Source organism: Ixodes scapularis, unplaced genomic scaffold, assembly GCF_016920785.2.
Source record: "Ixodes scapularis isolate PalLabHiFi unplaced genomic scaffold, ASM1692078v2 PGA_scaffold3__209_contigs__length_174095766, whole genome shotgun sequence".
NCBI lineage: Eukaryota > Metazoa > Arthropoda > Arachnida > Ixodida > Ixodidae > Ixodes > Ixodes scapularis.
The window spans coordinates 15,045,449-15,071,496 of NW_024609868.1; the positions used below are offsets into that span (position 1 = coordinate 15,045,449).

The window sequence follows — 26,048 nt, forward strand, 5'->3', positions numbered from 1 at the left end:
GAACGAGCCTCTAAAGGGATGCTGAACCGAAATTTGTATTTTGCAAATTAAGGCAGCAGAAGCGTTTAACGGGGCGCTACGAACTCCAAAACATTTCGATATCTCAAACGGATGGCCCTACTTTTGGAAAAGAAGGGCGCGATCAAGCGAGGTCTATGACGCCCCCATTGTCCTCCTGGAAAATTTTGAGAATGAGTGGAAGCTGCCTCGCTTCTCTCCTCCTCGCTTCTCTCCTCCTCGCTTTGGTTCAGCCAAAAGGAGGTGTTGGTTCAGCAGCGGTGGCAATCAGTTCGTCGAACGACGTTTCATTGACAAATCGTTTCGTCGACACTGCGATGTTTCATCGACAGATCGTTTCGTGGAAACGAGCACCCGCTCGTTTCATCGACAGATGTTGCGACGTTTCGTCGACAGCTCGCTCCGCCCGTCCAGCCTGGTTTTGTGAGCTCGAAATTTCGGTTCAGTATCCCTCTAAATCTCCGCCCGAATGTAGCTCTATACTCCGCGACAAGTTTTCTTGGCAATGCAGTGGAAGGTACTGGCCCGCGTCCCGTCTCCCATTTTGAGTGTGCGCGGGCTCTCCTCCTCTCCCCGGAAATGGGGGAGTAGGAGAGCCTGCGTACACTCAAAATGGGAGAGGGGACGCGGGCCTGTACCTTCCACTGCGTTGCCAAGAAAAGTTGCCGCGGAGTATAGCGGTCCGGACTATACTCGTTTCACTTTAAGTCTGACTGTATTCGGCACACTTAAACGTCCGATGGAGCCAATCAAGCAACAGAAAAAGTGCGTCGTCACGGCACATTGTCGTTTTTTTTTTTTGCGATTTTTTTATCGCCTGCCAAACCAATTACGCACAAAAAAGGACAGGGTCACGGTGCATTCATTGTGTTTCATTGGTTTAGAGGGTGGCACAAAACGCACAAAAGAGTTTTAAGGAAACCCTGACGCAGCATACGTCGTCTGTAGGCAGCACGTATCTCTAGGCGTGCATGCTCTGCAAAGTGGCGGTGTAAACTGCCTTTAAAAGCATTTTTATTTTCTTTATTTTTTAGGAAGGTAAGTTTATTTTCTTATTGTTTGCTGTAAACTTCCATCACAAGCCTGCACCTCTGTAGTGAACGGCAGCACGATACGTTGAGAAACAGGTTTTTGCGGGCCGTCTAAAGTGCCCTAAAAGTTTAATGAACCGAAATTTCGAGCTCAGAAAACAAGGCTGGACGGATAGACGGGACGCTGCAAAACCCGAGAACATTACTTATACAGCGATATCTCTAACGGATCGCCGCATTTTTGGAAAATGAGTGCGCGATTGAACACGACCGACGAGGCCGACGAGACAAGGCACGTCACGATTCTCATTCCCTCTCCTCCTCGCATCGTCTTGTCGAGTTGGTGAACCGAAGCGAGGAGGAGAGAATTCGATGCAGTTTCCCCTCATTCTCAAAGTTTTCCAGGAGAACAATAACGTCATAGACCTCGCCTTGATCGTGCCCTTCTTTTCCAAAAGTACGGCCATCCGTTTGCGATATCGATGTATCAGCGGTGTTTTGGAGTTCGCAGCGTCCCGTTCAACGCTTCTGCGGCCTTATTTTGCGAAATTCAAATTTCGGTTCAGTATCCCTTTAAAAGCGTTAGTTTCGAATCTGTAGACGTAGTCAGGGTATCTCTGAACGCGGCCGTAATGTTCAACACATAATTTGACAGGTTCGAAATAGTAACCTAAATTACGTGTTACAGTAATGTTTTTGTTGTTTCTTCCCGCAAAATTAGCTTTTTTCAAAATCGCTCGAAGAGGCTGGGAGGCTCTAGCGGCCACTCTGAAAACGTGACGTCAAATGCCGTAATATGGGGGCTAATGGGGACAGTAAAGCTGGTTCCCGACGGGTCACAAAGAAGTTTAATGGTTTGCAATGAATACTGTGGAAGCACTTGCCAGCCAAGTGGAAGAGAAAAAAACTCCCCACATAGTGTGTTCTTATAGATTGCCTACTCGGCTTTCTTGTCACACAACATGTTAGGTCACTCCACTGGAAAGTGCGAGAAAATTTGAATGCTGGTTTTGGCATAACCTTCATTTGCCCATTTTCTCAACAGCTATTTTGTATCTATTGATAATGAGTACGTGCCGGGAAGAGTAAGGTCTGGTGATGCTGAAATTGGGTTTACGTCTAAATACATCTATAAAAAAAAAAAAAAAAAAAAAAAAAAAAACGCGAAGGGAGTGGGCGGTTTGGTCGTTTCCGATGTTTGCAGGCGGACGTGATGGCGGAGGAGATTCGAGAAACCTTCATCGAGAAATCCGAGACGATGAAGGGCCTCGATCCCTGGACCAAAAACAACGTCAGGTTGAACGTGAGTACGCGGCGGTATACGCGCTCAAGGGCACCAGCAGGCGCGAACTGCACACTCCACGATCGCCCACCATTTCCCCAGGCCCAGAACGTCGGGGTGTTCTCCTTCTTCGCGCCGCAGTTTTCAACCAAAGGGGCCGTGGAGGAGTTCGCGAATCAGGTAATCCTCCAGGACACTTTTTTAGGTAGTAGCCCTTACGTAACATGAGAACCTAAGGGAGAGGAGAAGAGGAGAGCACGGGGGGGGGGGGGGGGGAGGGGGGCGATCCAACTTGGCAGCCCCTTCAGCGGCTATTTGGCGGCGCGGCGTTACGACGCCTAGTGAAGCGTTCACATCTCCAATCTAATGGGCCCGCGGAGTCCTGGCCGCCCCTGCGCCTTATTGCGGCCCTGTTCCTCGATCTCGCTCCGGAGTGAAGGTCGGCCACCTTCACATTCAAACTCCATAATTGCATCCGGCATTGCGCTGTCTGTCTTTTGCTTTCCTCGTCATTCGAACCGCCGGAGGTAATGCTTGGAGCTGGGATTTAGTTGCTTCATTTTAAAACAAAAACCTTTTTTTTTTTTTTTTACGGCCGTATTATTTGTATTTGATAACAGTTATTTTATTTTTGGGATTTCCGAAAGATTGTAGACGCGTGGTCATTAAGGGGGGCGGTGCAACAATGTTTGTACTTTGCGCGTACGGACGCATTGCAGCGGCTGTGCACGGGCGCCGTCATAACCGACCTTCAGTTTTTGTTGTCTCCTTATTCCGTTCGCCTCACTTCATCTTTGCCACAGCAGGAAAGGTTATTGCCCCTTTAAGTGCAACAGTGTCCTTGTCTACAGCATTGGCCTTTGTGGAAAGTCGTCAACGCCCGCTTCAGTGGCGCGGCACCTCGGTAAGACAAGAGAAGCTCGACAACGGCGGCTCAATCTGGCGTATGGCGCGAGCATTTCTTACGATGGTCCAGCTGAACAAAGGGTACACCGCACAGACACACACACAAAAAACAACACCACCACCATTCACAATGTAGTGCGATCTTTGTTCACCTGACCCATCGTAGGTGTGAGTGTTGTTGGGTCCCACTAGTGGCAGTAAGCTCGCGTAAAGCAAAAACCATTCCAATTGAATATCGTTGCACCGTCCCTTTAAGAAAAAAAAAAAATACCGCAAATTGTATTACCGGACATCTTTTTTTTTTTATTAATTATTGTTTGAACTGTGCAACTGCTTATGAGTGTGTGCTCGTGTTATCGCAATACCTTCGTCTTCAAATACAAGTTACTGAACCTGTTGTATATTTAATTTTTGTCTTTCCTCTCTAGGTGAATTCTGCTGTCCCGTGGAAAAACAAGTCCCTCGACTATTTCCTCGGTATTAGCAAATTCGTCGCAGCGGGATGGATGGAGCCCATGCGGACGCTACTTCCGGGAGAGAGGTTGGGAATGCTGTTTTCGAATCCATTGTTTTCACAAATAACTGGCGCCACCTGGCGAGAAAACGGGGTTCGAGGAATCACGAGAGGAAAGTAAACAAGCGTCCAATATAGACCAACTCGACTCACTAACGTGAGGTGGCGTTGCTATCGGTACTGCCGTATGCGCAAACGCTTCACTCTTCTCGAATTCGGTGTCTGCGCAGGCGCACTGCCCACACCTGGAGTGGGCAAAGCAGGCTTGTTTGCAAACACTGTGTTGGTGTATACGGTGTGCAAGTTCGTCCGCTTTCTGCGCACCTCGTGCCTTTGTTTTCCCGCCTTGACCTAGCTCAGCCAATGACGGAGCGAGCTTGGCTGCCTCGTCATCGTGCGTTCCTTACGCTCGCTCTGTGTTGCCGTTTGATTGGCGTGCCCCTCTTTGCGTTCCGATGCACCAAAGACGCATTTTAGAACGCTTGTTCGCCGTACAGTCCATTTCGCACCAAGTTCGACCGCAGGCGGCGCCACGATTCGATGGAGGCCAGTCAAGCAGCGTCTCAAGCTGCCATGTAACGGCGGCTCTCGAAATCTCTGTGTTTTTTGGTATAACCGACAAAACCAATCGAGCACAGCGAATGCGAGTTGTTCGAGCTCTTCCTTTCGTGGACGATTGGTTTAACCGGTGATGACAGCAAACGGACAAAGATTGGCATCTTCGGATTGTATAGCGTCTGTGCGGTAGCATCAGGCACTCTACAATCCGCATCAGCTGTGATTGGCATCCTTGGGTTGTATATGGTCTGCTACGGTAGCATCAGACGCTCTACAATCCGCATCAGCTGTGATTGGCATCCTCGGGTTGTATAGCGTCTGCTGCGGTAGAACCTAGAGTGAAAGGGATTATGAAACGCACTTGGGCGCAAAAAAGATGAGCTACAATATAGACAGAAGAGGGACTTTGGGGCAGCCCGGTCTATGTACGAGTGCACCTCAAATGAAGCCAGCGGGATAGCTGGGTCGAGGGAGTGCCCGCGCTCACTCGAGCACGTGCTCACCTATTTTCATAACAAAACAACTCGAAGCAGAGATTTCCAAAAATGGCCTGTTGACACGACTCACGCGCCCAGAACATTCCAAGAGTGCGCTAAAATACGTGCTTCGATCACGGTGTGAACAACTTATTATTCTTAAAAAAAGAAGAAACAGCAACATTACTTCGTCGATTTCCCTGCGAAGCATACCGAAAGTCAATCACTGTAATCTGCAAAAAAAGAAGAAGAAATGTTTCAAAAAGAAAGTTTTGACTGTGAGATTAAGTATATTACGTCCCACAAGATTATACTTCAGGGTAAACCTAATTTCCCTTTCGCACGAAGACTTCGTAGCTCCAAACTCGGAAACTTCATACACCGAATGCCAGACCCTGCACGACGAGCAGACGGCGCTCTTGTTCGGGCAGAGACAAAGACAGCGATCCTCTGCGTCAACCCATCAATCTTTTCCAACCAGAGCTTGGCTCTCTGACGTACCCGCGCGTTCTCACCTCCCTTTCTTTGCTAAAGTTTCTCTTCGTATAACATTGCGTGTCCGCACACAGTGTAGAAAAGCGTATATGCGGGGCCATTCTTTAAACTTTAAGCGCGTAAAGGAGGTAGCAATTTAATTTACACTTGGCTCCGACATGTCGTCATTGGTGGGTTTACGAGCGGTCGTTAGCGCGAGCTGTGGGCGCGGGTATACTTGTCGTTTGCCAAAAAGAACAGCTTTGCGAAATTAATCTGAAGGACCCTCGATGCAAGTGTGTGCTCCATAGGGCAACAGATGCTTAAAAAAATACCGATTTCGCCTTTTTACTTATCCTTTTGTAAAGTGCCCCACTCTCGCTTTTAGTCAAAATGAATGAAATCTCGACTGCTCTCTTTTTTCATTAATTTTATTTCATTTTCCCTTAAAGGCCTCTAGAGGAGGCATCAAAATCGCACGTTTAATAATTCAATTTAGAGAAAAACCGAATTAGGACCCAAAGAAAAAAGCGCCTAAACAACGCCCTGCGTGAAATAGTTGTAGTTACTTGTTATCACCAAGCTAGAGGGCAGACTGTTCAAATCAGAAATGCACAGTGAGAGAGCTGAGTATTTGTTGGCGTTACTTTTGGAAAAGATGGCTTCAACATTACAAGGATGATCTAGGCGAGAGGGAATACGATTGGCCGGGGAAATGAATGTTCATGGTGACCATGGATTATAGTGCAGTTTGTGGATGAAAGAGAGCCCGTCAATGTTTCTGCGAGTGTCGAGCATTTGAAGAGATGCGAACTCTTTTAAAAAAGAAAGGCTATATTCCGGGAATAATCGCGAGTAATAAAACGGGCTGCACGAATCTGGACAGCCTCGAGTTGCTTAATGAGGTATATTTCATAATGGTTCCATGTGATAGATGCGTATTTTATACTTAGTCCGTACTAAAGTGGTAAAGGCTAAACGCTTGACATGTTGTGAGTCGGTGAGGTAGAGATGGTTCCTTAGAAATCCTAATGTTTTGTTAGCTTTAGAACAGATATAGTTAACGTGACACTTTCATGATACATCTTCAGCGAGGTACACTCCTAAGTATAAAAATCTGGTCACCCGTTTGAGCTCGCGACATGAAATAGTATTTGAAAAACAGACTTTATTTTTTTATCTGGAAAATAAATAAATGGTTAGTCGTCATGAGCCAAGGGTCACACCAAGTGGTTAGCTTTTCTAGATCCTCTTGTAAGATTCTACAATCGTTAATGGAAGAAACTTTGCTATAGAGCACAATGTTGTCAGCGTACAGTCTTACGGAGGAAAGTAAAGAAGAATCAGTGTGTCGTTTACATAAACTAGAGAAGGAAGAGGGCAAAAAACGGAACTATGAGGCACGCCAGAGATGACATCCAATGAAGAGGAAGTGGTATTATCAACGGTGGCTGATTGGGTGCAATTCGACAAAAAAGTCCTAATCCAGGAGACACTGTTATTCACGTTCAGATGGGAAAGTTTGGACATTAATCTGGTATGGGAGGAACACGGTAAAAAGCTTTTGAAAAGTCTATTAATAATGCATCAGTTTGTTTCAAAGCGTGCATGTTATTATGAAGATTGTACGTCAGTTCGAGTAGTTAAGTAACACAAGATAGGGTGTTACGGAATTTATGCTGATTAGGGAACAAGTTGTTACTCCTAAAATGTGATCATGTTGCTAAAAACGATGTGCTTTAAACTTTTGCATGATGCACTAGTCATTCAGATAAACCTGTTCATGCCCTATCAATCTTGGCCCCCTCTACTCCTCTCTCCCCCGGTTAATAATAAATGTATGTTTTCTTCCTTCATTTTTTAGAAACACCAGGCGCAGGTACTCAGTGTTTGACACATCCTGCCATTTCAGTGCCCAGAAAAACGCAGTGTGTAAGTTGTATTTTTCGGTACATTTCCTCTTTACGCATTAAGGGGTATTCACACGGGGAGAAATCACTCCCTTCGCTTTCCACGATGCGCATCACTTGGCAACAACGTCAGACCTTGGTGCGGAGGAGCGCTGATGTGGGCATCCCCGAAGGATGGGAGAGCTTTAACCCGGGCTGAGCAAATAGTCCCCGCATTGACGGGGGCTCTCTGCAATTGGCGGTATTTCGTTCGCTGGTCTGGCAACATTACAGATCCTGCTCAGCGGGATCCTGGCAGTAGCATAGGTATCGTGTAACTTGTTGTGGCTTGCGCATGCCGTTCGAGGCAGCGTTGTTCCGAGGCATCCAAAGGAATCTTCAATATTCATCAACGCCGCCCTCAAGCAGTTCCTCATAAAACTAGTTTTGAATTCCACGCTTCTATGTAGCATCCACCCTTCTAAAAACCCCTTTTTTTTAAAGTAGGAAGCAGTTTGTCGTTTTTGGTATCTATTCGCGTTGCTGTCATAATCACGTACCGTCGTTTCATGTACGATTTCATTTTGTCGGTTACAACTGAAATCCCTCTCGGATTTTCGGCTTCCGTGTGAACGTCGGTGCCGGGAAGGGAGTCCAGCTGGGTTCGCCGATCGCTAACGTCAAGCACATCACCCGTGTGAATACCCCTTCAAGTGCAAGGGAGACGACTATTCGCGACTTTTGCTTCGCAATAGGTGGCGCCACTCGTTTTACAAAATGGCGGTTATAGTGGGGGTTGGAGATGCGTTGCTGAGCCCGTCTAGTGTGCTGGCTTCACTGAGCGACACAAATTATTCCCGCTAATACGAGGAAGCTAGGGTGTTACGAGCGCAGGTCGCCTTTTTATCCTGAAAACAAAAAACGGTGTTTAGCGCAATATTTACGCCAAGAGGCACGTTTTAATTCTGGAACGAAGCCGAAACTACCCTCTATCTTGAATTGGAATTTCTGGGTATAGTTGTTAATTTCGAATTCTTTCATACCTAAGACGTGTTTCACAGAGTACTTATTGAGCTTAAAAAGTTGTTTGCAGAAACTATTTTGTGACATACGCGTCCAATACAGGCACTTCAAAATATTATCGGGAGTTTAGTGTCTCTTTAAAAACCAGGTCTTTCATACACCTTAGAGGTAACATGGAATACTGTATTTGTTGAAAAAATCAATGCTGGTATGTGTGTGTTCTTGCTGCCTTTTCTCGCTCAGATAATTGTCGTGTGAAATAATGAACTGCGGGCCATTTAATGGGTTTGGGGGCATTTAGATAGTTAATTGCTTTTAACATTCTTCTCAGTACTAGAATGACAGAATCAATCGAAATTTTACAAAATATTGCCGCGAATGATGAGTTCAGGATATGTCCCCAAAACGTATAAATTGAAGCACTGTTCTTACCAAAAAAATCTAAAGACGGAATCCGAACTAAACAGAAGAAGTGTGTTTGTGTTTCTTCTTTTTTTTTTTAAATTTTAAACAACGCTTTAAATGAAGTAATTTATATTACAGCCAGTGTCTGAGTGCTTGCCTATCTTGATAACGCGATGTCAGAGTTTTTGATGTGCTAAAAAGAAAACAAAATTAGATTTTTCTGGAAGGAGTATTATGATTAAATGGCGTATTTTTGTGATCGTGGCGTTTATTAAAGGCCTACATTGCTGCGATTTGTATTAGTAATAATAACACAATTAAGCTATTTTATTAGGTAACTTTTCGAGCTCTAATATAATTTGCTGCTTATGATTCAATTTCACACCCGTGAGCAAGCATGGCATTCAAAAGTCTGCAAATTATCATCATTGGTGCCAATTGCCACATTTTAATTCACAAGTTATAAATTAAAAAAAAAGTCTAAAATCAATGAAAACATTCTAGCTAGTCTAAGCAATCTGCGCAATATTGCATTATTTGTGGATAAAGTACACATATATAGGGTGCGATTAAGTCGGGACTTTTGACTATCTGCAAAAGTTACGAAGTCACCGCTAATCCTTCGGAACAAATGCCCCCCCCCCCCCACCCCCCGGGCCAAAAAACAACAACAACAACAACAACAACAACAACAACAACAACCAACAACAACAACAACCAACAACCAACAACCAACAACAACAACAACCAACAGCAACAACAACAACAACCAACAACAACAACAACCAACAACAACAACAACAACAACCAACAACAACAACCAACAACAACAACAACTAACAACAACAACTAACAACAACCTACAACCAACAACAACCAGCAACAACAACAACCAGCAACAACAACTAACAACAACAACTAACAACAACCACCAACAACAACCAACAACAACCAGCAACAACCAACAACAACAACCAACAACAACAACCAACAACAACCAGCAACAACCAACAACCAACAACAAACAAATTAATCTATTCAGAACATTTAGCTTTAATTTTTACGTGCCGTCATTTTGACAATTCTAGCCTTTGCAGTTGGAAGGAACGCCAGGCCGCTTGCTCGTTTGTTCACTGCAGCACGTTTCGTTGGCGTTGGAAACCGGCAAAAGAGTAGTGAGTATTTGTACTGCGTATACGAGCGAGCGCAAGCACTGCGTGTTTGCGTTGGCGTTACGTATATTCTGCACTGTACGTGCGCGGAGCCCAAAATTGCGGTCTTAGATTGGAGCATGGCGACTACGCGCATGCGCAGAGTGGAGCACGCCACTCCAACGCACAGCGCTTGCGTTTACTTCTATACGAATTAGCAAAATAGTAAGGTACGATCCTATACCGGCTACAGCACAACATTGGGACATTCAAGAGTGTTGTTTGCATTCGGAAATGACATTTCGCGAGCCATGATCGCGAGCAGTTCCACCGTGCCCGCTGAGCAGGAGAACCGGGGGACCCTCACTAGAGCGCTTCCCGTTTCCGCCGCGTGAGGGCGAGCAACGAGCTGGGAACGCGAATACCGGCAGCTGATATTTCTCGTTTTTACGTGCAGTGATACCGGAGGGACTCTTCAACAGATCGATTCCCACCTCAACTAAGGAAAGGTAACAAACAGTACACAGCGGTTCATCTAGTTGCACGCAACGTTACAAAAAAGGTAGAGAAGCGTAACTTAAGTGGCTGGAGAAGAGGGGACAGGATATAGAGTCCCTCTTGCCCGTACCCTCTTTTTTGTATATCTCAGACACCGCTTTTGTCGCCCTTGGGGATGAGCCCGTCACTCGAACATTCCTATAAAAACGGCTTTCCTTAATCTCACGGTCTTGGCTTCCACGGCACTGCGCGCAACTATAGTCAGATAGAGCGTACCAGTTTACAAACATTGTCGTTGACGTTTCTGTCCTTTTAACGTGAAGGAGTCACTCTCACTGTCAAACTTCCGTCAATATCGAGTGATTTTGAAAACGCTCGACAGTGGGGACCTTTTTTCTACCTTGAAGGCACGTTCGTAAAGACTGGATGACGCCTCCCCGAGGAGTTGCCTAGACGAAGGTGTTTGAAAAATTATCCACAGAAACGTTTGATACCCGTCTCACACTAACTTCTCGAAACTCAAGTCTGTCGTGGGATATTGCATAGGCCGAACCTTGGCTGATCGGAACATTATTTGCCACAACATCCAATGTCACTCGTCTATCCGTCAGGGTCAGTTCACGTGCACGCTCAATATTAGTCCTGGACAGGCATTGGGCTCCCTTCTATGGCTGACACTTGCGCGTCCTTCCTCGAACTTACCAGTGCATCCCAACACACTTCTTCGCAAAAGAACACTTTCTTTATACTGTGCCGAATGTATCGCTACCCCAGGCACATTCTCAAGTTACCAAAAACGAACCACTGCACGCTGCTCTTTCGTGCAAATTACAAGTCGGGTAGCCATTATTCCTCGCACATCAATCAGAAGTGAACTTGCTTAACATGTTCAAACCTGCAAAGTGGTGACTGGAGAGACAACGACAGTATACTGAAAGTGCCGATAAGACAGCCGATACAAGCTTTAAAATAATCGGAGTGCGGATAATTTTTGAACCACCCGTATACAAATGCATCGTCTGTTCTTAATTGACAACTATTTCTTTTCCTAAAAAAAAAAAAAAGTGCCGCTCGTGTAAATATTTGGTGCTTAGAAGCACCCCCGTGATTTTACGGGCCCACGTGATGTGTTGTCTTTTTTTTTTTTTGAGCAAACTATCTGGGATGAATTTTTCGTGGACATACACCATTTACTTCAAAGCTTTATCTACATTTACCTGAACAGCTAACCCCGGCGATCTACCGAGAAAACTTGATGATTGAAACCCCCCTGTTAAAAACGATTCGACATAAAAATCAAGTTGCGACGTGAAACAGTGTGAGCCCGTAAAGCGTCCGGAATTCAAGGTATCTGATGTTAGATATGTGAGTAACAACTAAGGTTCCTTAAAGGGGTACTCCGCCGATTTCTTCACAGCCCCCGATTTGCTTGAAATTTTGCTAAACTCGCCAAACAACATCGCCAAAATAGTATCCCAAATATTAGGTCAAAATAATTTTTTTTCACGAAGTTATTGAATTTACAATTTTGGTCCTCACCGTGTTTTTCAAACTGAAAGTCTCTACTGGCAACAATGAAAAAGTGACGTCATTGGAAGTGCAGGGGTTCACTCTTTGGACTGCAGAATTTGTTCCCAACTGATTTGAAGCAGTTTCATGGTGTCAAATGAATGCCTTGGAAGCTCGCTCCAGTCCCCGCGCTCCAGCACGGAACAAATAATTGGCATATTCTATTTTTTAGACTGCTCGCCCGACTGGCAAGCTGAACTTCCACTGACGTCACGGCTTTGAAAAGGGCGGGTATATTTGAATGTCTGTTTTTGCATCATTTTCATTTGCCGATTTCGCAATAACTATTATGAATTTCACGATATTAAATAGCATTCCAGAAAGGGTAAAGGCCTGGGAGTCAGAAAATATAGTTAGTTGAGGTAGCTCAAAAATCGGCGGAGTTCCCCTTTAATGTCCTTCTGTTTAGGCCTAATGGCATTCTTCGTTGCACCCGATGCCGACGGCACGTACAGAGAAAATACAAAGAAACAACCGGAGACCAAATGGCGGAGTAGTAGCACATTTGACGCCAAGAGAGCTGGAGCCGAGAAGCGCGCTCTCACGCGCCCCAGAAGGAGAAAAAAAAAATCGTTCGTAACAAAATGGTCAGATGTCATCACCATACGCAAAGTGCCCATGAAGTGCCTATAGGGAGTATTCGCTAGACACAATATTTGTGGGTGCTGTTTAGAGCGCATGCTCAGAACGAGCTCACATCAATAGGCTACTAAGTCCGTCACTTTTGATGGTGCGGAATGCACGTTGCAAAAGAACCGTGGAAGCTCGCCATCAGCACGAGCTCAGCACTCGCGCACACAGCTATGGCCGCCAGTGAATACCCCCAATAGAAACGACGACTTGAGACCATGTTATTCGTTCAGTTGGTCCACGGACGGAGAGCCACTGCGCATCTTTAGCGATCTCCTTCCCCCCCTTTCCCCCACCATGGTTGTATGCCCATGGTCGGTGAATCTGTCTCCATACAACACGCGGCCACGTATCTCGATAACCTACGGTGGTTAGGCGTTAAGTCTAGCTGCCCTCGTCTCTCCCCAAATGTCTCCCCTCCAATCACAGCGAACAAGAGCGGCATCTGCATCTCGCGGAGTGTCTCGCGTTTGAATGCCAGACGCTGGCGTTGGGCGTTCCAACGCGTTCTAAGAGAGAGCACAGGCAGAGGCAGTCAGCCCACTACCCACTAATCCTTCCAATCAGAGCTCGCCACCCTGACATCCCGCGCGCTCTTGTCTCCTCCTCTTCCTCGGTTTCTCACCGTATGAGGTCTACAATCCCGCACTAGCGCATGTTGTACAGAACAATCGAGGCTCGTGCGAACATCAGATTTAACCCCCTGACTGTTTCTTGCTGCGCTTCAGGATGTTCCACGTCCCCAGGGTGGGACCTCGCCTGGCCGCCTGTCTCTTCCAAGCGGTTTTTGAAGGTACAACTTTTTTTGGCCTCCACTGCCTTGAGAGTGAGCTCTAAGGAATTTGCTACGTAGCGAGCTTTCAAGCACTATATATTTGTAAAAAAATAAAGAAAAAAAGAAGAACACCCAGCGCATTTATTAGCGCTTCTACCGACCACTCCGGCGACCTGCTTCAGGATATTCGTTAATGGTTTATAATTTATTTGATTGGTTTATAAATGATTAAATTTGATCGATTGATTGATTGATTGGCCACGGCTGATTGCCAAACTTAATACACAGCACGGACGGACAAACTCCGATTTCTTGGGGAAAGTAGAAGTATCGCAGCAAATTTACAGCAGCCGTCTGAAGAGCCATAACGTTAAAAATTAAAGTTTATGTGACACCTTCCTTAGCTCGAGGACGTTAGTAGAAGCAAGTACAAAGAAGCATGTAAACAGGTGTATAGATTGCAAAACATCGGTGGTTTACGAAATACCAACACCGCACGGGAGGGCATATATCGGGCAGACAGGGAGATGCGTAAACGAAAGGGCCTGAAGGGAGCATGATCTGTCCGTATGGCGGTCGCCTTCGGGAAACTTGGCCGTTCATTGTGACAGGTGCCCATGTTCTCCTGGACTCGATGAAACGCAGATTTTGGGATGGGAAGGTATAAAACGAAAATAAAAAGAGAAATCTTTGAGGATTTTCAAATTTGGGCGAAAGGCGATGAAACATGTATCAGCATATCGTCAATCTTTTTATCGGATAAGGACTTTGAATTCATCTCGGCGAGAAGTTTGATTGTGAGCAAATGGATCGCTTGGAAGTGTATACATATATGTTCGGTTTTTCCGAATAACAATTAAGTTGACAGTATAGCACGGTTGACAGTTGACGCAGCACTTTGGTGTGCCAAGGAAGCTTTGATAACGCCGCGAGACCGGCGAGACTTCCGTTCGACGAGTTGCGCCTTTTTCCCGCGGTGCTGCACTTTCGTAAACATTTCCACGTGTTCTTAAAGGCCGTTCTCGCCGTTTACATGAAATGTAAAAAAAAGCCACTGCTAATAACGATGAACGAGCAGAAAACACGTCTTCATAACGTTGCCGCCCAGCCTCTGCAACGCTCCAAAAGGTCGACTTTCTGTGTCGCAAGATGGCCGTCCGGTGGCCGCACTTCCGCTGCAGCGACCAAGTGGAAATGTGCGATCCAGCAACTTGTCATAGAGATCAGTGGGGGTCGCAGAGCAATTTTCGGTCTCTCGTGAGTCTGCAATTTAAGTAATTTAAAGCCCGGTTGAACTTTCCTAATGCGCTTCATATCGCGAAGTCGACATCTTGCAACATCGAAGTGATACTATAGCGGCGTAGTGCCGCGCCAGGGGGGTAAAGGTGGGTGAGGAGGAGTGGCAAATCCCGTGCGCCGACACCCGGGGTCCCGAGTGAACGATCGCAAAAGAGAGCGACAGAACACGAGAGAAAGAAAGCAACGTTGCCATGGTAAACGCGAAGAGTGAAAACTCTCAGCAATATAAACAGTGATAATTTAACGTTGTAAACTAAATTCTGAGCTATTCTAACGCTTATAAAAAGCAATAAAGTCATTACGCTGCATTAACTTCCCTTCTGTCGAAATCCCGGAAATCTGGTGGTTGCGCAGTTTCGTATTCCTCAACCGCGCCCAGCCGCGCCCCACCGGCGAAGCCGGGTATATGGTTCAGTTTAGCGTTAACGCGAGGCCGTACATCTGCGCGCTATGCAAAAAGAAAGCTTTGAAAGGAACGCGAATATCTTTCCACCGGTAAGTTCGTGGATTGTTGAAGTTCACGAAACTGCTCTGATGATGTAACCGTGTTTGGGACCCCGAGGGTCCGCCTGCATGATCCGCCGCTTGCGGCAGCCAGAATGTATGGGAAAATTGCGAACCTTTTCCTCTAGAGTTAGTATGTATGATCTCTCTGTGCCGCGCAAAGCATCCTGCGAGCCCATCGGTCATGGTTTCGGTTTCGATTTGCGACCCTCAATCCACGACATCCCGTCACGGTCATATACAGTGCACGCATTTTCGCATGTGTCACTTTCTTTCATTTTATAATACTGTAGGTGTTGCCTACCAAGAGGGATAGAATGCTGGGGCACGTTTTCTTTCGAGCTCCCGACGTACCAGAGTTTTTGCGCAAGTAAACTGCACTCTGGAGTTGTAGCCAGGACGCCAGAAATGTACGGGACGCTGCCTGCCGTGCACCCAATCCTCAGAGCCTCTGCTACTCCTCGCCAAGTCTAGGGAGGTCCTTACGACCTCTGGAGGTCAGTGTTCCAGCGGGGGCTCTCAGAAGATGAATGGGTGCAATGGAAGCGAGCGTTGACTCGATTGTCATGTAGTGCTGAAGTGCACTACTTCGTCAATCGAAATCGAAACCACGCAACTCCTCTACATGGTCAAAGAGGTCCCATAAGGCAAAGCGCAGTGTTGCATGCGGGGATTTTTGCAGGCAGTATGTTGGGTCTCGTATCAGTTGTTTTGTTTATACTCAGAAGTGACGACGGGTTTTGTTTGTTTTTTCTTCCAGAAAATTTTTACCACCCCTACGAGAGGCTATGGACTATTGCTTCCAACGAGGCATTCAAGCAAATCCCAAGTTGTTTATCGAAACAGTATGGAATAAAGGTCGGACAATCGCTTAATTTATTATGGTCATCGAAAGTTTTAGTTTCTGTCGTGAGTCTGGGGTCACTGGCAGCTTAAGGCTTACGGTTACGCTTCCCGCTTCGCGATTTGTTTTTCGGAGTTAATTGTTATCGGTTGACTGCGGTGCCATAAGAAGATACGCTCGCGGCGCGCCACGCTGTGCGTTTGTTAAGTTGTCGGTGACTGTAGTGAGGATAAAACTGAGGTCGAATTGAGACCGAGACAGTTGCATTAAAGCGGTCATGAAACGATATCGGGTTGGAATGTTCATGGCCTTACAGAGGCGTACTGGTCCTAGTCTGGCCCGAGTATACTCGCACGGACCGCCATTGATTCAGAAGCTTCTTAGTCGCGGTGAAATTGCGAGGATTAAAGGGGACTATTTATTTGTCTTGACTTCGCAAAGCTCGATGGCATGATTGTCGGATCGAAACCATCCACTTGACACAGTCGGGCGCGGGCGCGGCTCGTGGAAAATTGGGTTGTGTGTGTGTTTATACAGCCTAGAACTTGGTCTGCCTCACAGGGGCGACGAGTCTCCCAGCTGTAGATGAGAAATTTAGCCAGTGCGGTACAGCCGCTAGCCTGGGGTCTTTAACGTGCATCACGCAGTAGTGATACACGACCGCACGCCGGTACGATGCTCATCCAGATCGAAACGGGCAGGGGTGGGGCTCGAACCCAGGATCCCTGGGTTCTGCAGCGCGAGCTTTCGTGGATCAGACACGGGAACTGCGTGAGCACTCGCGACTTCGGTTCGTGACAACCAATGCCTCGGCGGACACTCGGGGAGTGGCTTGTGTCCAACCACTGCGGTGATTAGAATAGCTGAACTCTACCAATGCCTGGAGCTCAGCACGCGTTGTCTGCTTTCCAATCTCAGCGCGTGGCTATGATTAACTTTGGCGGCACCAGGCACCAGGCCACAAGGCCGCTTGTTCTGGCTCAGAGTTGAGGGGATAAACGATACTCACATTTCTTAATTTTTTGTAATAACGAAAAAAAGAAAAACAACTAGGGCAAGTTTTTTTTTTTTTTTAGTTATTAACGTTAAAGAGTGATTTTAAAGGGGTCATGAAACGCTTTTCCAACTTTTTCCTGTTCAGCTTTCCTCCTCAACTCATAAATCGCGCATTCCACCAAACAGTTAAAGAAGACAAAAAGGGGGAGCCCCCTCTTGCTCGCACCCTCGTTTGTGTAATCCGGACACATCCATTCTCCCCCTAGAAGATTAGCCCGTCGCTCAAAATTCAGACAAAAGTTGCTTTCCCCACCCCGTTCATTTCGAAGCTGACAATGCTGTTTAAGCTATGTGCTCGTTGGGCCAGCCACACTTGCCACGTGAGCGTGGCAAATGTGGCTGCAGAGAATGAAGTCAGGTGATGAAAGGGAGGCGGCTGATTGGTCCGGCAAGCGCGTAGCTTCCACCACAATGTCAGCTTAGGGGTGAAGGGAATAAGTGAGGTCCGGTTTTGTGTGACGTGCGTTTGGACCCGATGACGCGCTTTTGGGACCGCGGATGTATCACAGTGAAAAGGCAGAGAGGTTGCGAAGGGGAGGAGGTACGAAATAGTCCGCTCTGTTTTCAAATTTTCGCACTGAAAGTCACGCTTTTGACTTTCTACTTTTTTTCTTTTGGTTCACTGAACGATGTGCTATTAGTAAAATCCCAATCTAAAATGATTTATCCCAACCCAAAAATCGTTTCATGGGCCCTTTAAGTAGCATTTAGCGAAAGTCTAAAAATTGTTTCATGACTCCTTTAAGCTTGGCACACTAGGTTTACCAAATCATTCGTCTCATAATTGGACATTGCATGCAGGACCTGGACTGTCTTCTCTACTTGTAATTGTGTCGTTTTCTGATCTTTTTTTTTTTTTTAAATTTATACCGACCACGCACCGACTCGTCCAACTCGACGAGCTTGAGTCTCACCTTAGAGCGGCAAACCGGAACCCACTGCCAGCAGCGGAAATGGCACCCCCCCCCCCCCTCCCCCGGTTGCCGCCATCTTGCCTGTTTGCCACATTAGTGATCACGTGACGTTACAATGGCTGCGCCCAGAGGTAGGCCAGATCACGGTCAGTCGACGGGCACTCTGGGGCTGCTTTCCAATCGTACTCGAATGGATCCGAGTTTTTCCGGCGGATCAAGTCACGTGACAAGACAGATGCAGCAATGCTGGACGCGGGTACGTTTTCGAACGCAACGGGTACGAGGCCTTCACCCAGGAGTGAGATAAAGCTGCGTTCGATTTACTTGCGCCTCCTTCACCGGTGCAGAAAGGTGTAGGCAGTCTACGAAGTACACCGCCCTACACTTTTCTACACCGGTGCAGGACGTGCAGGTAAATCGAACGCAGCTTCTATCTCACTCCTGGGTGAAGGTCTCGTACCCGTTGCGTTTGAAAACCTACCCGCGTCCAGCACTGCTGTATCTGTCTTGTCACGTGACTTGATCCGCCGGAACCGCCGGAAGAGCCATAGCGAACAGCGGACCCATTCGAGTGAGATTGGAACGCAGTCCCAGAGTACCCGTCTGCTCACAGTGATCTGGCCCACCTCTGGGCGCAGCCATCTTAACGTCACGTGATCACTAATGTGGCAAACAGGCAAGATGGCGGCAACCGGGGGGGGGGGGGGGGGTGCCATTTTTGGCCGCTGGTTTACCGCTCTAAGTTTACTCAAGCTCGTTGGTCCAACTACGCAGAATATTGGGCTTTATAATTCGCAAAAAAAAAAAACACAAAAAAAACGCATAGTTTAAAGTTGTTTTTTTTTTTGATCCAGTGAATGTGGTCGACTGAGGTATTTCGACAGTATGGACGTCGAAGAAACATCCATTCGATATTTTCTGCTAAATGACGCCACAGAAAAAATATTTTTTTGTTTTCTTTGTTGAAAAATCGGTACGAAAATTGTAAGTAGGGTATATGTGGTGCGATCTTAATAATATAAAGTATGTTCTCTCGCTACGCGGATATACATTGAGGGAAAGGACGAGATGTTTTCTGACGGTGTTTGTGACTTTTTTTTTGCATTACGATATGTGCGAAGGTTTCTAAAAATACGGAGTCTTTCAAAAAGTGGAGTTCCCCCTGCTGTATCACAACGACAGCAAAAAAAAAAAAAAAGTATCGGCGCATGAAGCAAAGCAGACGCTGGTCTTTACCCATGTTCTTGCAGTCGGAAACGCTCCTATGGAATAAAGAGCCACTGGAGGAATGGCCTTTGTTGTCTCGTTATACGCCACTCCAGGGCTTATCTCGACGCGAAAATTGCCGAGTCACGGGGCTGAGGACGCACACGCGGTTTCTGGTATTCCGCAGAAGAGAGCTATTGCGCATCCTCAGAACATGTATCGTAACGAAGTACAGGGTGCACCAAAACATAATTACGGTGTTTCTTTTTTTCCTCAAAAATAAACTACGCGCATCGCCGAACGCTCATACTCCGCCCAAAGGTAGCGCTAGAGGTCTCAACCAGATACCAAAAACTTAGAACTAACCGTGATTTTATTTAAGAGTTATAAGTGATTTTGTTCAAATTTTGATGGGAGAAAACCCTCAGTTTTTAACGTTTTGTACTTTACACGTACATACAGCTGGACTGATTTTTGCCCTGTTTCCTTTATTGTTCCAGAAAGAATTTCTAATCGTATATACACAAAACGGGCGTCGCCGGCAGGGGCTTGGCTAGCGAATTGTGCATTAAATTCTGCTTAGCGGTTGAAGAGACGTTCGACGGCCTAGGCCTCTGAACTCGTAAAAAAAAATTAAAAAATTGGCGGTTATGGGGATCTTTATACAGCCTGTAGTTGGTCAGCCATTAAAGTTGCGACGAGTCAGTCGCTGCACATGAGCAATTTAGCCAGTGCAGTACAACCGCCAGTCCGGGGTCTTTACCGTGCACTACGCAGTAGTGATACACGACCGCACGCCGGTACGATGCTCATCCAGATCGAAACGGGCCCAGGGGTGGGGCTCGAGCCCAGGATCTCTGGGTTCTGCAGCGCGAGCTTTAGCTCCACGTGCTCCGAGCTGGGTGTGCGCTTTAGCCCACTCGGCCGCCGATAACGTAACGTATTGTTTCTGTTCACAGCGTAAATCTTGGATGCTCGGCGAAATTGAAGCAAATGCTGGCCTCGCAGTGGCATATCAGGTAATCACCGGTGATTGGTAGTGCTGGACACCGTACTTATTCCCGCAGCTACGCCACCTTCCTCTACCTTTTAAGTGTACTAATAGTTACGCCGTGAGACGATTGGCACAAAAATAAATCCGAGTATTTTTTTTTTTTTGGTGCATGTTTGCTATTTACTTTTGAATTTCAAATCTTGAAAGCAGATCACTAGCCTCGTTTCTTTCGCCCTTCTTCTCTAACCTACTTAAATAACCCGTAATTATGATTAAGCATTGTGAGAACTCTTTCGATGGAACTGTTCAAAACGTCCCATCGAAGTAAAAACCGTCATGACCCTTGCTCGAAACAGTAGCGCCGGAAAAAAAAAAATCGCTTAGGTCTTACGGGCTCCGAGACATTAAAACAGGAGCTAAACATTTTTATTGTTGGCCCCATAAATTACGATCTCATAAATTACCGCCAGAATCGTGGTTTATTTACAATTTCCGGGTAGCTGAAAGGAGAGAGGTCATGTGCACGGGTGCGTTCGATTTGCACAGACTATACTCTTGACGCACGTATACACCGGGTGAACAGTTTATGCGTACACCGGCGCAAGTAAATTGAAAACCCCCTCCCCCTTTTTTTTTGTTTTTTTCCGAATGCTGCCGAGGCTTCCGCTCATTGTCGCTTGGCGATGCGTGCGTTACACTTGGTGGTGTGCCTAGACTTTAGAGTGTTTCCAACAGCTCGATCGAGGTCACGTGGTTTACGGGCAGCGTTTGCAATACAAGCTCCGAGCCGGAGACGAAAGCGTTCAACGTCTGCGAGAGGTTCTCTCTCACTCCGCTTTTCAACCCCCCCGTTATCCTCATCGCCACTCGACAACGTGCCCATGCTCAGACGTACTCGAAGTGCGCAGGAGGCGTCGGCCATTGAATTGCAAATGCTCTTCACGGTTCAAGGTGCTTCCCCTCTTAAATCTAAACCCTCTACTGTAGCCCAGATGAACCCAGTGTGTGCACATTCGCGGACCTCTTTCGCAACGTTTTTTTTTTTTCTCGCAAGCAAGTGTTTCGACGTACGTCTATCTATATAAAATGATAAGAAGTTGCGTAGGAAGTGAGCCACGTTAAGAGTAAAAAATAACGCATATCTATACTCATTGTCTCAACAAGAAAAAAAGGAAATTGTGTGCATTATTCGTGCTGGTGCTCGAAGTAGCTCTTACAATATTTGGTTCTCGTAGAAAGAAACGATACTGTATGTGTTTTAAATGGGTACGTCGTGGTAAAATAACGAAGATATAATCTAAGATTCACTCACATATATCTTAACTCAACACATTAAGGGAGAAATGTGACGTTCCGCGAGGGGCAGATATTTTTGTTTTACACACGGTTGTCGAGGTGAATTCGAGTATAGACAAAACGGCATCACAAGACAATTTTCGCTTAAGTAGAATAAGGAAAACAACCTTTAATCGGTAGCTATTATTAAAAAACAGCTAGGGCTCTCAATCAAAATGTTTAAAATTCTAGCTTTGCAAGGAGAATAAAAGCAAAACTGGGAGGAACTGGAGCTATAATTATGTTTGTATGTCAGTAAAAACAAAAATAAGGCGCACTATTTCAGGTGTTTCAAGATCGGCTGTTCACGAAGAGGTACCTACAGAAAGACTACCGCCTTCAGGGCTGCGATCGGTTGTCGTCGAATCAGCTTTTCTTCGTTTATTTCGCTATGGTGAGCAGCTCTCTCGAAGTTTCTCGTAAAATAAGACAAATCAATGTGTAGAAGTCACCGCTATTACATAATATAAGTTGGCCAACCCATGCACGGAGGAAAAGGAGAAGAGTATAAACCGACATCATAATTCTCCTAAAAAAAAGTGTTTTTGAATTTGACCGCTCGTGCTGTGGTGGCGCCACTAAGAGATCTCCTCCAGGACGCTTCGCTTCGGGCATCCTCTTACTCCACCTCTCCTATCCCTTTTCCCCGACCGCTTTTCTTTGCGTTCTGACAGGCTTTCTAGTATATGGGAAGAAATGGCCAACTTGAATAGATTTTCGCTCGTACAAGTTTAACCCTGCCCCCCTTTCGTTCTGGTGTTCGTCACCAGTCGACTGAAGGAGCATCCTTTTTGCGGGCTGCGGCCTTTTTCTTATTGTCAAAAATATTACTCTTTTTTCTGCTTGCTATTAAGCGACATGCATGGGCAAATATCTATCCAGAACAACAAAAAATAAAAAAAAAATCGAGTGCGGAAAACAGATTATGAGCAGTGCGCGTGACGAGTCTTCATAAATCAGTTATGTGCACACAACACGCATCAATATGAAGAAAAATACCTTAGCAACAGTAAGAAGACAGATCAGAAAAAAAAAAAAATGAAAGTGACCGAATGAGAAGCAAATATGCAGACACTAAAAAAACGTCTAAATTCAAAATGAACACCGCTAGACAGAAAGTGACAATTACAGTTCTAGAAACAGGTCTTTGTAACGTGACAGAAATTTTACGATTCATTTTCATAGCCAGCAGGTTGCTTCAACTGCAACCATCGATCGAGAGAGAACGGAATGAAAAAAAAAAATCAATTTGAGCTCAGAAGATAAGGAATGTGCCGTGTTTTAAATGTAATTGACTTTGGTTTGTGCTAATAACCATTTTTTTTCTTGGACAGAGTTACTGCGAACACTCAACTCACAAGAAATCCGATTCGATGAGAAACTTCTTTGAGAACAGGTAAGGTCGAAGCGGGTGTTAGCACCGAGATATTTCAGTGGCGCCCTCTTCTGATTTTTTTTTCCCGATGTCACAACCAGGATTTGCCTCACCGAAATTGGCAAGATTTGCATCTGCCTCGCAGTGATTGGCTGGATTTGCCTCGCTGGGAACCAGCGATGGGGCGTGGATTATATTACAGGAAGCACGTGTTTTGGCCAATCGCGAACATCGACCACAGCGACGCTCTTGGTCGCGCATGGCGCTAATACGAGGACGTCACAAACTTAACAAATGTCCGTGAGTTCGCTCTCGTGCGGAACACGGAGACAGCTAATCACAGCGATCGGTAGTAGGATTCCAACGAATGACGAAGCTCGGAATATGGTTACACACACACACACACAAAAAGCGATGTACACAGAGATCATATATCAGGAAGTGAAAGTCATACCACTGTTCCTGAGTACCATCTTATTTTTCAAACCTAATCGACTTGTGATACTTTATATATAGCTTGCTGTGATCGTCTTTTTCTGTATTTTGTAGAAAAGCGAACTCGCATGCTTTTTATTTAATTCGCGCAGAACAGTCAGTTACCCGTGGTGTGTGCTCAGAGCCGATTGTCCAGTCAGTCACCATAAGTTTTATTTAATTAGATTCATTGAACCACACAGTGCGTTTACGTTGGATATTTTTGTTATTTTTTTACAGACTTTAACGTAATTTTTAAATATTTTTAACGGACACAATTGAAATTTTGTTGTTGTTGTTCTGGTTACAGCATTAAAGTTCTACTGTTACTTCTATTATTGTAAAAATAATTATTTTTGTGCGCGTATTTTTGTTTTTATGTGTTTATTTATTGCACAATCCGTTTGCTTACCAATTTTTTATCTGTCGGACGACTCGTTAAGCTTTATTTTGAAACTTTTGTTTTTCCCACCACTTGGGCAGATGAAAAATAAACAATAATAATAATACTTTAATTGGGTACTCGAATACTTCGTCATTTTCGTGCATGAAGCGATTATTCGACCATTTTGGTTTTTATAACTCACTCAAGGAAAACTAAATGTTAGCGAAACCGCATTGCCTTTAGAGATATGCAGAAGGCCAATCACTGGGAATTTTTGGAACTAACCGGAAATTACAATGTTTTTCTCGTAAAAAAAGAAAAAAAATATAATATGAACGAGACCGGTTTATTTGTTTCCTAACTAATCAATTAAAATATTTATTGGTGCATATCGCTATTAAGTAGTTCCAGCGGTTGCGAAGTCACACTTTTCTGAAACTTTCGTGCTTCTCAAAGACTTGAGATGTAATTTGAAAGTATAGTATTTCGTGTTGTCTTTTTTTTTTTTTTTTTTTAGCATAGACTTGTCCAAATTTCGTACGGAGCAGAAGTCGGTAATCGTCTTTTGGCGGTACAGGAAAAGCAAGTGGGGCGAGAGAAGCATGAAGCATGTTTCTTATTTAGTCATGTGGCAAGTAGCAGTGCCCTTCTTCTCATAACTATCCCCCGAAGGGTACGGATCTCGCTTTTCGCAGAACGTCCGCTCTGCGGATGTCGCTTTTCCGCAGCGCACTCGTGTCAAATGGGAAGCGCACTCAACGCTTGGAACTATTGTGAAAATTGATCGAGATTTCGGACTGTAATCGTTTGCTTCGAGGGCCGAATCGAATACTGAGTCAGTTGAATCGACGTTCAACATTTTTGAATGCTCGCACATGTCTATCATAATGACGCGGCAATTAAACCCCGTTCATGTGTGTAGTAGCCTAGTGTGGCAAGGTGAAAATCGTAGTACACACAGTCGGTCGCACATGTTGCAGCAAGGTACTTAACTCCGCATACAACAGACCGATTCATCTCCGCTTGCTCGGCGTGTAAGTAAATAGGCAGGCACTCTTTAGAGGAGCTATACTCCCAGAAGGTTTAGCAAACGTAGTGGAGCAAAACCTTGACAAACCGATGTCACATACCGATCATTTCAGGACGATTGCCTTCTTAGTGACATGCTAGGCATCTCGTGCCGTGCGTGCGTGTTGGTAAACCTTTTTTTTTTTGTTACGCATTACGTAAACACTGGGGTGAACTGGGTGTGTGTGTGTGTGTGTGTGCGTGTGTGCCTGTGTGTGTGGGGGGGGGGGGGGGGAAAGGAAGAGAGGCTGCCTGCTTGTACAGAAGCATTTGCTTGACCTCCTTTTATACTTTCTCCGCTAGCTTTTCCTACAGACCTCCTTTGAGCTTCTTGTCACCAAGATAGGTTAGTCATTAAGATCTCGACGAATGCAGCTCAATGGGTGTCCCTTCTGAAATAACTTTGTTATAATACAAACTTAAAACGATTTTTTTTCTTTCTTTTTTCGTTTTATTCGTTCTTCGACTTCGGTAAAGTTTTCACTCTTATTTTCCCCCACAGGGTGAACGTGCCGGTGATGAATTCCAAGGAGTTTGCAGACGCCTTCTCCTGCCAACCCGGATCACCGATGAATCCGACGACCAAGTGCACCGTGCTGATGTGAAATGCGTCGGCGCTCGCACGAGCGGCACACGAAAACAAAATAAATCAAGGCGACGCCATAGAGTTAGTATAATGTACTCTAGAGTTTCAACTGGTGCTTGCGTCTATGGGGTTTCCGGTTTAAATTGAAGCAGACAGCGACCAGTCTACTTTTGTGGGGCTCCTGTGCATTCCTATGGAAAAAACGTGCGTGGTTTTTGTCTGTCCGCCGGAAAATAACAGTAATTACATTTATTACACGGGTTGTAGCGAACAGTCGTTAACTTTATTAACATTATAAAAATTACTTTTGTTTACAGTACTTTTACGATCAGTGAGCGTCGTTTAACTTCCCAGTATTCCGAGTCCAGTCCTACGCTCCACGGCTAGTATGTAAAAACGAGCGGCAAATCTAACCAAGAAAAACAGTCCAAAAGTACAGTAGGACTTGCTCACAAACGTCAACATTTCGATGACGCTAATACTAATATTCTGCGAGATTCGTATGCCACTAAAATGACCACTAAAAAGGTGAAGATAGGAGGAGGAACCACTTTTTATTGTCGTGCGGAATTTATCGGGCGATAAGGGTTTTCTGGCTTTTCCCCAGCCTAAAAGGTTTCGAGCATGCATATATAATTTGTGAACGCTAGAACAAAAAAAAAAAAAAAAAAAAAAAACACCTTTGCACCCATATATGAGCATCATAGTAAGTAAAACAAATGTTATTGCAAATCGCCTTCATTACTCGACTTTAATTAACTTTGATCGTCTACATGCACAGGTAGGTGCTGCCCCACTGTTTGTACGTA

The 26,048-nt window shown here is 45.4% G+C and overlaps 1 protein-coding gene across 1 annotated transcript; it reads left to right on the forward strand.

Annotated features, from left to right (window-relative positions):
- Window positions 1-2,262: 2,262 nt before the first annotated feature.
- LOC115330126 (endothelin-converting enzyme 1-like) lies at window positions 2,263-25,569 on the forward strand. The gene is made up of 11 exons (XM_040222381.3): window positions 2,263-2,352; window positions 2,434-2,511; window positions 3,666-3,778; window positions 7,124-7,191; window positions 10,185-10,236; window positions 13,153-13,217; window positions 15,763-15,860; window positions 19,982-20,041; window positions 21,638-21,745; window positions 22,686-22,747; window positions 25,156-25,569. Exons 1-11 carry the CDS (start codon window positions 2,263-2,265, stop codon window positions 25,256-25,258), a joined length of 897 nt encoding a protein of 298 aa, XP_040078315.3. The 3' UTR covers window positions 25,259-25,569.
- The last annotated feature ends 479 nt before the right edge of the window (window positions 25,570-26,048 follow it).